General features: G+C 47.8%; 1 protein-coding gene across 1 annotated transcript in view; it reads right to left on the bottom strand.

Moving 5' to 3' along the window:
• TRIM14 (tripartite motif containing 14) overlaps positions 1 to 10555 on the bottom strand; it is a 267981-nt gene extending 257426 nt beyond the window's left edge. Inside the window, exon 1 of the mRNA XM_078676540.1 lies at positions 9933 to 10555. Coding sequence (XP_078532666.1) covers positions 9933 to 10349 — 417 coding nt within the window. The 5' untranslated portion in view covers positions 10350 to 10555. The remainder of the gene's footprint in view (positions 1 to 9932) is intronic.
• Positions 10556 to 15517: the final 4962 nt, after the last annotated feature.

Raw genomic sequence — 15517 nt, forward strand, 5'->3', positions numbered from 1 at the left:
CTCTGCACTAAGCACTACCACTCTGCACTACGCACTACCACTCTGCACTACGCCTCTGCACTATGCCTCTGCACTACGCACTACGCCTCTGCACTCTGCACTACGCCTCTGCACTACACCTCTGCACTACGCACTATGCCTCTGCACTACGCCTCTGCACTCTGCACTACGCCTCTGCACTACGCCTCTGCACTCTGCACTGCCACTCTGCACTACGCACTACCACTCTGCACTGCCACTCTGCACTATGCACTACCACTCTGCACTACGCCTCTGCACTACGCCTCTGCACTCTGCACTACGCCTCTGCAATACGCCTCTGCACTACGCCTCTGCACTATGCCTCTGCACTACGCACTACGCCTCTGCACTACGCCTCTGCACTCTGCACTACGCCTCTGCACTCTGCACTACGCCTCTGCACTCTGCACTACGCCTCTGCACTACGCCTCTGCACTATGCACTACGCCTCTGCACTCTGCACTACGCCTCTGCACTACGCACTACGCCTCTGCACTCTGCACTACGCCTCTGCACTACGCTTCTGCACTACGCAGTACGCCTCTGCACTACGCACTACCACTCTGCACTACGCACTACCACTCTGCACTACGCCTCTGCACTACGCACTACCACTCTGCACTACGCACTACCACTACACACTACCACTGCACTACGCACTACCACTCTGCACTACGCCTCTGCACTACGCACTACCACTCTGCACTACGCCTCTGCACTACGCACTACCACTCTGCACTACGCCTCTGCACTACGCCTCTGCACTACGCCTCTGCACTACGCCTCTGCACTACGCACTACGCCTCTGCACTACGCCTCTGCACTCTGCACTACGCCTCTGCACTACGCCTCTGCACTACGCCTCTGCACTCTGCACTACGCCTCTGCACTACGCCTCTGCACTACGCACTACCACTCTGCACTACGCCTCTGCACTACGCACTACCACTCTGCACTACGCCTCTGCACTACGCACTACCACTCTGCACTACGCCTCCGCACTACGCACTACCACTCTGCACTACGCCTCTGCACTACGCCTCTGTACTACGCCTCTGCACTACACCCTTGCAAGAGGAAAAAAGACGCCACAGCATTACTCTAAACACAACAATGATGGACAGAATGTGGATCAATGTCACACATTCACCCCAGTCCAAAGATCTGGGCCCAAATCCATCGTTTTTCCACTCCATACCACCCTGGGTTAGACAATGGCGATATGCAAATCAGCACTGACCCTGTGCCCCATGGGAACAGTCCAGTCCGAACTACAAAAGCCATGTCCTTCCCAGAACGGAATCAAGCATCCGAGGACCGGCCCGGTTTCGAGGTAACACCTCTCATCAGCCCGGCTAGCTTGACTCCAGTGGTGTGGAGTGCCTGGGACTCACGTCTGAGCATCCCCAGTACACTTAGAGTGGTAACTGCAAACACAACAATGATGGACAGAATGTGGATCAATGTCACACATTCACCCCAGTCCAAAGATCTGGGCCCAAATCCATCGTTTTTCCACTCCACACCACCCTGGGTTAGACAATGGCGATATGCAAATCAGCACTGACCCTGTGCCCCATGGGAACAGTCCAGTCCGAACTACAAAAGCCATGTCCTTCCCAGAACGGAATCAAGCATCCGAGGACCGGCCCGGTTTCGAGGTAACACCTCTCATCAGCCCGGCTAGCTTGACTCCAGTGGTGTGGAGTGCCTGGGACTCACGTCTGAGCATCCCCAGTACACTTAGAGCGGTAACTGCAAACACAACAATGATGGACAGAATGTGGATCAATGTCACACATTCACCCCAGTCCAAAGATCTGGGCCCAAATCCATCGTTTTTCCACTCCACACCACCCTGGGTTAGACAATGGCGATATGCAAATCAGCACTGACCCTGTGCCCCATGGGAACAGTCCAGTCCGAACTACAAAAGCCATGTCCTTCCCAGAACGGAATCAAGCATCCGAGGACCGGCCCGGTTTCGAGGTAACACCTCTCATCAGCCCGGCTAGCTTGACTCCAGTGGTGTGGAGTGCCTGGGACTCACGTCTGAGCATCCCCAGTACACTTAGAGCGGTAACTGCAAACACAACAATGATGGACAGAATGTGGATCAATGTCACACATTCACCCCAGTCCAAAGATCTGGGCCCAAATCCATCGTTTTTCCACTCCACACCACCCTGGGTTAGACAATGGCGATATGCTGACCACTTGGAGTCAAGCTAGCCGGGCTGAAGAGAGGTGTTACCTCGAAACCGGTCCGGTCCTCGGATGCTTGATTCCGGTCTGGGAAAGATATGGCTGTTGTAGTTCGGACTGGACTGTTCCCATGGGGCAACAGGGTCAGAGCTGATTTGCATAAAGCCATTATCTGACCCAGGGTGGCGTGGAGTGCAAAAAAACGATGGATTTGGGCCCAGATCTTTTGACTGGGGGAGTGTGTGACATTGATCCACATTCAGTCCATCACTTGTTGTTTTTTGCAATTGCCGCCCTAAGTGCGCTGGGGATGCCCAGACGTGGGTCCCAGGCACTCCACACCACTTGGAGTCAAGCTAGCCGGGCTGAAGAGAGGTGTTACCTCGAAACCGGTCCGGTCCTCGGATGCTTGATTCCGGTCTGGGAAAGATATGGCTGTTGTAGTTCGGACTGGACTGTTCCCATGGGGCAACAGGGTCAGAGCTGATTTGCATAAAGCCATTATCTGACCCAGGGTGGCGTGGAGTGCAAAAAAACGATGGATTTGGGCCCAGATCTTTTGACTGGGGGAGTGTGTGACATTGATCCACATTCAGTCCATCACTTGTTGTTTTTTGCAATTGCCGCCCTAAGTGCGCTGGGGATGCCCAGACGTGGGTCCCAGGCACTCCACACCACTTGGAGTCAAGCTAGCCGGGCTGAAGAGAGGTGTTACCTCGAAACCGGTCCGGTCCTCGGATGCTTGATTCCGGTCTGGGAAAGATATGGCTGTTGTAGTTCGGACTGGACTGTTCCCATGGGGCAACAGGGTCAGAGCTGATTTGCATAAAGCCATTATCTGACCCAGGGTGGTGTGGAGTGCAAAAAAACGATGGATTTGGGCCCAGATCTTTTGACTGGGGGAGTGTGTGACATTGATCCACATTCAGTCCATCACTTGTTGTTTTTTGCAATTGCCGCCCTAAGTGCGCTGGGGATGCCCAGACGTGGGTCCCAGGCACTCCACACCACTTGGAGTCAAGCTAGCCGGGCTGAAGAGAGGTGTTACCTCGAAACCGGTCCGGTCCTCGGATGCTTGATTCCGGTCTGGGAAAGATATGGCTGTTGTAGTTCGGACTGGACTGTTCCCATGGGGCAACAGGGTCAGAGCTGATTTGCATAAAGCCATTATCTGACCCAGGGTGGCGTGGAGTGCAAAAAAACGATGGATTTGGGCCCAGATCTTTTGACTGGGGGAGTGTGTGACATTGATCCACATTCAGTCCATCACTTGTTGTTTTTTGCAACAGCATTACTCTAAACACACGAGAATACTAGTGTCATTTTACACTGCTCTGTTCCACATTTCTTAATACCGCATGTTCTGGAAAAGCGTAGTTGCAACTCATGCGTTCCCAATAGGTGCCCACACAATCTTTCGTAGAGTTCGACTCTTCGCTAATGGTCATTCACTTGTCAAAGAATCCCATATCCAAAAACAGAATAGAAACAACAACAAAAATAGATTGCGGTGCACATTTAATTTATTTAACTATCAGTTACAAAGACTTTTATACTACAAGTGATTAACTGTTATCCCTGACCCCTCCCGCATTTGCCTGCTCTCCTCGGGAGATCCATACCTTCAACAAGAGCCCACTGCAAGGAACAGGACAGCCATTCGACACAGTCTACGATTTTACAAAGACCCCTCGCGCCTGGAAAAAGATGCCCCGTACAGCGCATGCGGACACTCACTGAAGAGATCAGATGACTTTTGTATGCAATGCAATGGTGAATGCGCTCGCACCATCTGGATTGCATTACACGGGCACTCTGACAGCTCCTAATTAAGATTAATCACTCTGCCGTGCTCGTTCGCGCACAGAATATGCCAAATCGGGCACGCGTACATTGAATACAGCCTATCACGTCAACGCTACTAAATAGACAGCACAGCGAAGACGAATCACTAGGCAGATGCCATAAAAAACTAAGGAATGTGCCAGTCGGAGCCCTTTCTGAATTCTTTCTTTTTTTGAACGCATAAGAGCTCGGAAGCTCCGCCTCCACTTCGTGGGGGCTTAGGCCCGAGCCCTAAAAAGACTCCAACTCGTCCGTAGTACCTCTCCAAAATAATAGACAGTCATCAATGAATCTGCCCCAGTAATAGATGTGATCAATCCACTGTATTCCTTTTGGGCCCCAAATCCACTCCGCCTCCAATCTCCCCATAAAGAGGTTCGCGAAGGACGGGGCAAATTTGGAACCCATTGCTGTACCAAGTTTTTGTTTGTACCACGTAGATTCAAATAAGAAGTAATTATTTTCCAATATCATTCTTGTCATCTCTAGTAGCATTGATGTGTGATCCAAATATTCAGCTGGTCTTTTATTCAAGAAATTCTCTATAGCTTGGATTCCCAATTCGTGATCGATGTTAGAATATAAGGATACCACATCAAGGGTAACTAATATCATATCACTGTCCCAAACTATATCATTCATGATGTTCAATACATGTTTGGTATCCTCGATATGAGAGGGTAAACTACGTACAAAGGGTCTTAAGTATGAATCAACAAATTGAGATATTCTCTCTGTAGGCCCACCGATACCTGATATTATAGGCCTACCTGGTGGTTTTTGTCGATTTTTATGTATTTTCGGTAAGCAGTACATACACGGTGCCCTTGGTGATTGTATTTTAAGATATAGATATTCATCACGATCTAGTAAAGAGTTATCATACCAGTCCTTGAGCTTCATGTTGATCTTATTCTTAACATCTTCCAAGGGATTAGTACTTATCCTCTCATAATATCTCCTATCTCCTAGTTGTAATAAGATTTCTTCATTGTAATCCTTGCGGTTCATAACAACGATGTTACCACCCTTATCTGCACTGCGTATGATAAGGTCTGGATGATCAGTCAGTTTTCTAAGTGCTTCCCTTTCATCTATCTTTAGATTGTCTGAGACTTTCTTCTTGTGTTTTTCTTTTAGTATTATATTGTCTATTTCCATATTGACAGATTTATAGAAAGCATCAATTACATTACCAGCTGATAACTGCGGTGTCCATTTGGATTTCTCCTTAAACCCACTTCCAGATGCTAATCCCGGATTAATCTCTAAGTCCCCCAAAAGTGAACTCATCGTAACCGGATCTTCTTCAGATTCTGACAATGACAACAATAATCTAGTATAATGAAGGTCTTGAATAGTAATGTTACTCAGTATGGGTTTATTAAATAATTGTTTGTCTAATAATGCTAAAGATCGGTCATTGGTCACAAATCTTGAACTACAAGAGAAGTACTACTTAAGCAATATGGCGCTGAAGTAAGACGCCAGCGAACCGAACACGGAAGGACTGTGCCGTGATATCGTGGTGAGTTATTATACGATAGATTTAAATGAAGGGCAATGGTAGATCTATACTAAATATTGAATTGAACGTTTTTCAAACAGATATTTGCTACTTTGAAACCTTAAAGATGTCTGGGAACTAAAGAATTTTTCAAGTGGATTATGAGAAACGATTGATATTGTTAAATCGGGAGTCGGTAAGTCTTACTCTGTAACATGCGATAATTTGTATCAGCAATAATAAGATATATAGGAGATGCAAACACTTCCCTATACGAATTCTGTTTTTTAGATTAGATCGGTTAAATTGGACTCGTAATAAAGAAATTGAAGAAGACTAGTTGGCCTGGTTATCAGGACCGGTAACGGTTTGTGATTACGATTATCACTTAATATACAGAAAATGGAGTGACATTTATTAACATACGTTACTGAATTTATATCTTTTTAACTCATTTTTAGTGAGCAGCTGTAGATGTCAAATATACTTAGAAATTAGAAGCCGATTGAGTAAGAAGCCTACTATCCAGTTATTATTGTGAGTGACTAGCAGAATAAATTCATGTACAATAGTTTAATAAAATAACTTAATTTTGGAGATAATAATATTTTTACTTTGGACAGATTCACAGGTGTACACTGCCGGAAATTAATATTAAATATTGGATAATGATAACAGCTGCTAATAATAGTAAGTAGAGCTGTTTACTAGCCCTTCTCGCCACTGGACACGAGCTGAGGGTTGGGACTAAGAGTGCCCTTATATCATTTCAGGTTAAGCCTTTAGAACTCTTCACTACAAAGAGAATGTTGAATTTGAAATAAGAGATCACTGATTATAGGTAATACATTTGTTTTATTTGTCTTATTTGGCTTAAACAACTGAATGTTTCGTGAACTATTAAGAGACACTGGGAGTCACAATATGAATATAGGCTGGGATGAAATGTCACATTTATGAAGGGACTATGATTTCTCACTTAGGTGGTGAACTTATAATTAACTATAATACATCTTTTGACATTGGTACATACTATGTATAAATTAGAAAGAGAGTTAGATTATATTATGTTCTTATTATTTTGGCTTGCAGCCCTGAGGAAGTTGATTAGGCATGAGACAGATGCCCAACGAAACACGTGTTGGCTGCGGATTGTGTTAAAGAAGTCTTTTTGAATTGTGAAGTCATAGAAAAAATTATTTTGGAATTGTGAAGTCTGAAGTCCGAAATAAAGTGGATCTTCATTACATTTATCTATGAACTCTGGTGTCTATCTTGAAGGACTGAGAATGGACTAACATCCACTATTACTGATGGTTGAATATTGACACAAGGATACTTCAATTTGAGTGCTCAGCGAGACATTTTGAATTGCCGTTTACCCAGAGCTTTGCTCAGGAAACTTTAGGGTGGAGTGAAGTGACCCACCCCATCTTGCTTTGAGCACCTATTTGTGAATTGATGATTTGTACTTGAGCCAAATTCCTGCTGAGCTGCCGCTTTTATCCCTGTTACCTCACGTTTAAAAAAAACACAGAAGGGAATGTTCTTTCATCGGGGCAGGTTATGGCTCATTCTCCTCTTGGAGTCACTTCATTTTGCACAGTTTGCAGAATTTTTCAGTTGTTCAAGGCCTAACCCGCAGAGTTTCCTGTTACTGGTTTGGTTTGAAATATGTGTGGTAAAGGTCACCGATCGTTGTTTTCCGTGAGAGGCGCCTTCCAAAGAATCACTGAAACTGGAAGGGCTGTTACTTAATTAATGAGAGGACGTCTCCTAAGGGCCAGAGCTGCCGACCGGGGAACCAGGTTCGAGTCTCGGCGTCGACTAAACATCTTGTGATCCCTGGCAGGTGATCACTTAATCTCCATGTGCCTACCAAATACACGTGTATTGTGTAAAAATGAAATGTGTAATGTAACTTGCGCTCGTGTACAGCGCCGTGTACAGCGCTCCAAAACCTTCGGGTCGAGTTCACGTTTTACAAAACTGCAACAACAAAATAAAGCCATATGGAACGGTAGTAGTCTTTGAAAGTGTGCAGTCAGTTGACACCAGGCACGTATGACAACTGACAGGAGCTGCGTCTCTTCCAAGAAAAAGAATGTCACTAACAGGAGAGCTTATAAGTTACCCAGTTGGATATCAGTAGCCTTCTTTCCTTCCTTAAGTACTCTATGGGCTTTCACTCGGCCAGAACAGCACGTTGATGTGAGTCATTTTAACAACTCTTTCGTTTGAAAGAAATATTTTATTGGTGTCATCATAAACAAACCGGCACAAACAAGGTACAAAACTGCTTGCCACAGTCTATCATGTCACAGTAAAGGTTAAAGTCTCAATTTTAACAACTCTATTTAGGTTTCTGGATGCTCAGACGAACATTAAATGCCACAAAACATATTGTAAAGAGGAAAGGCAACAGGGTGGGTTGCAAAATGCAATAAACAACAACATGTAGCCATCTGGTACACAGAAATTGCATAAAATACAGTACATCAAAAAGAGTGTTAAATATGGACCATTACACCTCACTGTTGGAAGAGAAAGATATCTCACATAAAGCAGACCTACGATTTAACATGACAGGAAAGGATTTGAATTGGTGATAGCCTCTTTTAGTGAAGTCTTGAAAGGTAACCACATTGTTTTGAATCTTTTAATTCAATCATTTACAAGGGCTGTCAATCGCTCCATCACACATATATTCCATAGTTTCCATTACTTTGCCTATCAGTGTCATGAATGGGGCTGTCCTGTCAACACCTGGGTCTCCCAGCAACAAGATGCTAGGACTGAGGGGATGGATCAATACCAGTGATTGATATGACCTGTGATATGATCTCCTTCCAGTAAGGATGAATGTGGATCAAGGACCACCAGATGTGTGTAAGAGTTCGAGCCACCCCACATCTCCTCCAGCGGGGGTCCAAGCCTCCTAACATCACTTCCGGTCTAGTAGGAGTGAGATATCACCTTGTTATTATATTGTTGGCATGTTCTTTGTGCTGGGAACATGACAATGACTTAGCATTCTAGAACATATAATTGACCACATCTCCTCGGCTATATCAATATTCAAAAAGTTTCTCCAATTGAGCATAATTGTACTTCTTGATAGACTGAAGATTGCTTATATGAGCAAAGAGGATGAAAATCCCCCTCTTTATTTGATTATGAGCCAACAGAACTTCAATTGGGGTCTTTTCCCTCCAACTATTTAATCTCTTTGGTCCCTTCCAAATAAAACAACTGGGTTAGGTGTTACATATCACTGTGAAAAAGGTTGACCGAGGTTACGCAGCACTCTCAACCTGCTAATTCATGGTGCGGTACAAGTTACTGAATAGAGGTGGATTACGTAATTTCCACGTGCTGAATCAAGTATCTATAATCCCATGATGGAAATCGGGGTTGTGAATAATTGTTTGCATTTGTGACGGAAATGTCGTCACTCTTCCCAAATTGCTAGATTCCAGTAATCTAGTAAAAGAGGAATCTTGTTTGAATGTTACCCACAGTTTTGTGTACGGACAGCTTTTTGAGTCGCATGCTGGGTGTGTAGGTGGGATGCGTAAAATGTTATATTATATTTTGGGCAATCCAATGCCTCCAGTGACTACGTGTTTATATAACGACGCCTTAATCACCTTCTTGGCACTGCTATTCCAAATGATTGTAATTAATTTGGCTGTGTGAGTTGTATGGTAGCCCTAGAGATCCTAAGTGTCAAAGTATGTGTTGTGTTAAGGAGCCAAGGATTAAATTAATTGTAATAAATGTGATCCTTCCCAATATGGAGATCTCGAACTTGCCCCTGTATAAATCATATGGATCTTTGACTTTGCAAGGGAGTTTAATTAATCCCTATGTATTTTCTTTGCAAAATGCATTAACGGAAATGGTCTTGATCAAAGTATGAGTTCCAAAATAACAGGCTGATTTGCTCGTGGGTGTGGTCCATGGGTTTGTGAACGGGTGCACATGATTGGCACGGAGTACTTGGGCATTTTGGTATAGGGCGGCAAAAACTCTAGGGTCAGCCCTGGCTGACATACTACACAAGAGGCTAATAAGTGGTTGACAGGTTTTACAGAAGAATCGTGTGATCATCTATCACACGATTCTTCTGTCATACAGGTGAGATTGCTCTATTATAAGGAGTACGCAGGTGGCAAGTTATACAGGTGAGCAGTGCATATTATGTAATTACACGGGTAAGTGGCCGTTGCTAGGATGTACAGATGAGTTGCCTACAATTTGCACTATCTACGAATATGGCTCTGTACTCGGGTTCCAGCTGGAAGGAAGGTGTGCAGTTCCTCTCCTCACCCGGATCCCTTGACCCCCTTACCTTTTTCTCCTCCGCCTCGTGCTGGATGAGAGTGACCGCGTGCCCGCGGTGCGGCCCCAGGGCCGGGCACATGGCGCACACGCAGAGCCGGCAGTCCCGGCAGAAGAGCTCCACCTCCCGCTGCCGGTGCTCGGCGCAGCGCCGCCCGTCGTGCCGGAGTTCAGCCAGCCCCCTGGCCTCCCTGTCCGGCCCCGCCGCCTCTCCTCCCTCCGGGGGGCCGCCGAGCAGCCGGTGCCCAGAGAAACCGCCGGGCCTCAGGTGCGGCTCCAGGTGCGCCGAGCAGAAGAAGGCCCCGCAGGTCAGGCAGCCGCCCTCTGCCTGGCGTCTCCCCGCCCCCGGGGGGCAGAAGTCACAGAGCGCGCCTAGGGGCGTCTCTTCCTCCCCACTAGGCCCCGGGGAGCCGCCAACTCGGGCCATGGTGGGTGAACAGTACTCGGGGTTGGCAGTGGTAGGGCGGCGGGGCCGGGAATCGAGGGAGTCAGTCAGCGCCGCGCCCGCCCTCAGCCTGCTCTCGGCCACATCGACCTGCTTCCGCAATCGCTGATGCTAATCAGTGCCCTGCAGGTACCGAGAGGAATAGAAACCTAGGTCTTTTTTTCCCCAGCCATTTCTCAGCACTTTGTGAAACGAAAGTAGATCTCGGGCCAGACACCGCCCACAGATGTTTACTGCTACCTGTGAAAAGCGTTGGGTCTGGGAACGTAATTCCCCAGTCAGTGGTCGCATGGACTTGTTGTTGGTTGACATGAAGCATGGAAAGGGAGAAGATCTAAAAAAGGACTTGCTAACCTGTGAAGCCAATGTGACTCCACAAAAAGAACCAGGAACCACTGAATATAGTTAAAGCAGGGACCGCCAACCAGTAGCTCGGGAGCTACTGGTAGCTCACCAGCAGGGCTTGAGTCGGGGTACCACGCGGGTGGACGGTGTCCCCCCACTTATTTTACCAGGAGCTCGATTACTGGAGCAAATGGAGCCACACATTCACTATTAGGCCTCTCTGGGGCGAGATTGGAGCTCAATCAGAACGCTGCTCACGCGCTGGCTTCTCTGATGCAATCGCATTGGAGGGGTGAGCGAGGGGAGGCAATGAATCTGAAGGTGCTAGCCACCTTTCGTGATGTCACTTCCTGTCGTGACGTCAGCGTCCCCCCACTTCTTTTTTTAGGACTTGTGCCCTGCTCACCAGCACCCGCAAAGTAGCTCTCAGAGGTGAAGCCAAACAAAGGCAATCTCAGAGATTCTGTGTATATTAAAGAAGGCAGCCCTGTTCATTTCACTACCCTTAAGAGTTACAGTCAGCCAAACCAATGGCAGGGCCTGTTGATAACACTCAAACACACCCTGTGGTGGCCTATCAATCAACCAATCAGGGATTTATAGAGCGCACTATTCACCTGTGAGTGTCTCAAGGCACTGAGGGAGTGTGTGTGGGGGATTTGGGCAGCTCCAGTCATTAGAAAAGCCAGGACTTGAGGCTCTTCCTGAATGTTTTCAGTTAGGGGCTTCATCTGATGCTGAGGGGGTATTCGTTCAGATCTTGGCCATGATGTAGAAGGGTGTGCCTCCTGTTCTGGTTCTATGGATGCAGGGATTTCGGCCAAGGCCTGGTCAGCGGAGCAGAGGTTTCTTTTGGGGGTGTAGAAGGAAATTCTTATGTTGAGGTATTGGGGTCCGGGGTTGTGGGGGCTTTATAGATGTTTGTGAGCAGCTTGAAGGTCACTCTTTGTTCAACGGGGAGCCAGTGGAGGTCTCGTATATGCTGTGTAATGTGGTCTTGTCGTGGGATGCTGACTGCCAAGCCATGCCTTCCCTGGACCGGAAACAAGCTTCAGAAGACCGGTTTCTGGCATTACAGCCGTCTTCAGCCCGGCTTGCTTGAATCCAGTGGCAAAGTGAGCAAGGGACTCACGTCTGAGCATACCCTGCCAAACTTATGGCGGCCAAAGCGGTACCGCCATAAGCTGGGCCGGGCTGAAGACGGCTGGAATGCCAGAAACCGGTCCTCGGAAGCTTGTTTCCGGTCCAGGGAAGGCATGGCTTGGCAGTTCGGGCAGGACTGTTCCCATGAGGCACAGGGTCAGACTGATTTGCATATAGCCATGTCTGAACTGGGGTGGCAGAGTGGGCTAAAGAACGGTGATGGATCAAACCCAGATTTTTTGACTGGGTGTGAGTGTTTGATTGGTTTAGATGCTGCGTCCATCACCACCCCCTTTTGTACCGCTTTGGCCGCCATAAGTGTGGCAGGGTATGCTCAGACATGAGTCCCTTGCTCACTTTGCCACTGGATTCAAGCAAGCTGGGCTGAAGACGGCTGGAATGCCAGAAACCGGTCCTCGGAAGCTTGTTTCCGGTCCAGGGAAGGCATGGCTTGGCAGTTCTGGCTGGACTGTTCCCATGAGGCACAGGGTCAGACTGATTTGCATATAGCCATGTCTGAACTGGGGTGGCAGAGTGGGCTAAAGAACGGTGATGGATCAAACCCAGATCTTTGGACTGGGTGTGAGTGTTTGATTGGTTCAGATGCTCCGTCCATCACCACCTCCTTTTGTACCGCTTTGGCCGCCATAAGTGTGGCAGGGTATGCTCAGACGTGAGTCCCTTGCTCACTTTGCCACTGGATTCAAGCAAGCCGGGCTGAAGATGGCTGGAATGCCAGAAACCGGTCCTCGGAAGCTTGTTTCCGGTCCAGGGAAGGCATGGCTTGGCATTTCGGGCTGGACTGTTCCCATGAGGCACAGGGTCAGACTGATTTGCATATAGCAATGTCTGAACTGGGGTGGCAGAGTGGGCTAAAGAACGGTGATGATCAAACCCAGATCTTTTGACTGGGTGTGAGTGTTTGATTGGTTCAGATGCTCCGTCCATCACCACCCACTTTTGTACCGCTTTGGCCGCCATAAGTGTGACAGGGTATGCTCAGACGTGAGTCCCTTGCTGACTTTGCCGCTGGATTCAAGCAAGCCGGGCTGAAGACGGCTGGAATGCCAGAAACCGGTCCTCGGAAGCTTGTTTCCGGTCCAGGGAAGGCATGGCTTGGCAGTTCGGGCTGGACTGTTCCCATGAGGCACAGGGTCAGACTGATTTGCATATAGCCATGTCTGAACTGGGGTGGCAGAGTGGGCTAAAGAACGGTGATGGATCAAACCCAGATCTTTTGACTGGGTGTGAGTGTTTGATTGGTTCAGATGCTCCGTCCTTCACCACCCCCTTTTGTACCGCTCTGGCCGCCATAAGTGTGTCAGGGTATGCTCAGACGTGAGTCCCTTGCTCACTTTGCCACTGGATTCAAGCAAGCCGGGCTGAAGACAGCTGGAATGCCAGAAACCGGTCCTCGGAAGCTTGTTTCCGGTCCAGGGAAGGCATGGCTTGGCAGTACGGGCTGGACTGTTCCCATGAGGCACAGGGTCAGACTGATTTGCATATAGCCATGTCTGAACTGGGGTGGCAGAGTAGGCTAAAGAACGGTGATGGATCAAACCCAGATCTTTTGACTGGGTGTGAGTGTTTGATTGGTTCAGATACTCCGTCCATCACCATCCCCTTTTGTACCGCTTTGGACGCCATAAGTGTGGCAGGGTATGCTCAGACGTGAGTCCCTTGCTCACTTTGCCACTGGATTCAAGCAAGCCGGGCTGAAGACGGCTGGAATGCCAGAAACCGTTCCTCGGAAGCTTGTTTCCGGTCCAGGGAAGGCATGGCTTGGCAGTTCGGGCTGGACTGTTCCCATGAGGCACAGGGTCAGACTGATTTGCATATAGCCATGTCTGAACTGGGGTGGCAGAGTGGGCTAAAGAACGGTGATGGATCAAACACAGATCTTTTGACTGGGTGTGAGTGTTTGATTGGTTCAGATGCTCCGTCCATCACCACCCCCTTTTGTACCGCTTTGGCCGCCATAAGTGTGGCAGGGTATGCTCAGACGTGAGTCCCTTGCTCACTTTGCCACTGAATTCAAGCAAGCCGGGCTGAAGACGGCTGGAATGCCAGAAACCGGTCCTCGGAAGCTTGTTTCCGGTCCAGGGAAGGCATGGCTTGGCAGTTCGGGCTGGACTGTTCCCATGAGGCACAGGGTCAGACTGATTTGCATATAGCCATGTCTGAACTGGGGTGGCAGAGTGGGCTAAAGAACGGTGATGTATCAAACCCAGATCTTTTGACTGGGTGTGAGTGTTTGATTGGTTCAGATGCTCCGTCCATCACCACCCCCTTTTGTACCGCTTTGGCCGCCATAAGTGTGGCAGGGTATGCTCAGACGTGAGTCCCTTGCTCACTTTGCCACTGGATTCAAGCAAGCCGGGCTGAAGACGGCTGGAATGCCAGAAACCAGTCCTCGGAAGCTTCTTTCCGGTCCAGGGAAGGCATGGCTTGGCAGTTCGGGCTGGACTGTTCCCATGAGGCACAGGGTCAGACTGATTTGCATATAGCCATGTCTGAACTGGGGTGGCAGAGTGGGCTAAAGAACAGTGATGGATCAAACCCAGATCTTTTGACTGGGTGTGAGTGTTTGATTGGTTCAGATGCTCCGTCCATCACCACCCCCTTTTGTACCATTGGTGGTCTCAGGCTGGATGGTGGACTCCACCAATTATTCCAGGGGTGTTGTTTCTGGCGCAGTGGATGTTCCGCCACCTGTCTGATTAGTTTGTTTGAGCCTGCCAGCCACCCTCTCCTTGGCACGGGAGCGGAGGTCATACCAGCGCTTCTTCAGCTCGTCAATGGAGCGCTGTGCGACACCAATGGCATTTATTTTTCCTTGTATTTCTAGCCATATCTTACCTTTCTGCTACTCAGGAACGTGCAGAGATTTCTTCCCAAACAACTGGTCGTGAGTCTTTACCACCTCCTCAATTAAGATCTCCAACTCCTTTTTGCTGAATTTGTGTTTCCTTTTCCTCACTGCGGGCTCCTTTCCCTTCTCCTGTGTGTCAATACTTGTATTTGGTGTCTGCTTGAAAATTACTGTGCAGCTCCTGCGTGTGTAGTCCTGCTCTCTGCCTCTCCCACAACTTTTGGCTCAGTGAAACAGCATGTGTCAGGCCACTTCCTGGTTGTGATGTAATTAGGCTGCACCAGAATACCAGATTCGCTAATTTGCAATTTTTAAAATTGCGATTTCGCAAATACGGATTCGGTAATACGGATTCGGTATTGATTTAACGATTATTACCGAATCGCTAACTTTTAGCAAATTTTTATCTACATTGGAGTTTGCAAGTTCTTAATAGCTATTCGGTAAAAATCACTATGAAGAACTCTCAATTTGGTTTTTACCTACATCTGGCCCTTAGTGACCTCTTTGCACTTGTAGGTAAGTTCCTTCTCTTGATAGGTATCTAATCTGAAAAGAGCAAGATTTCCTGTTATCATCTAATCCAATTCTAATTTGAATGTGACCACATCCACTGCATTCTCCCTTTCTGGAGACTGGAGTTCTCTGCTTAATCCTGAACCTTCAGTTTCTAATGGGGACCAATTGAAAACCCTAATCAAATTTTCTAACTCTTGTGCCACCATTTTGAACTCCCCAAGTATTGGTTGTAATCCCTTCCCGGAGACTCTTGCTTATGATACACTGAGGT

Source organism: Lissotriton helveticus, chromosome 2_1, assembly GCF_964261635.1.
Source record: "Lissotriton helveticus chromosome 2_1, aLisHel1.1, whole genome shotgun sequence".
NCBI classification, from domain to species: domain Eukaryota; kingdom Metazoa; phylum Chordata; class Amphibia; order Caudata; family Salamandridae; genus Lissotriton; species Lissotriton helveticus.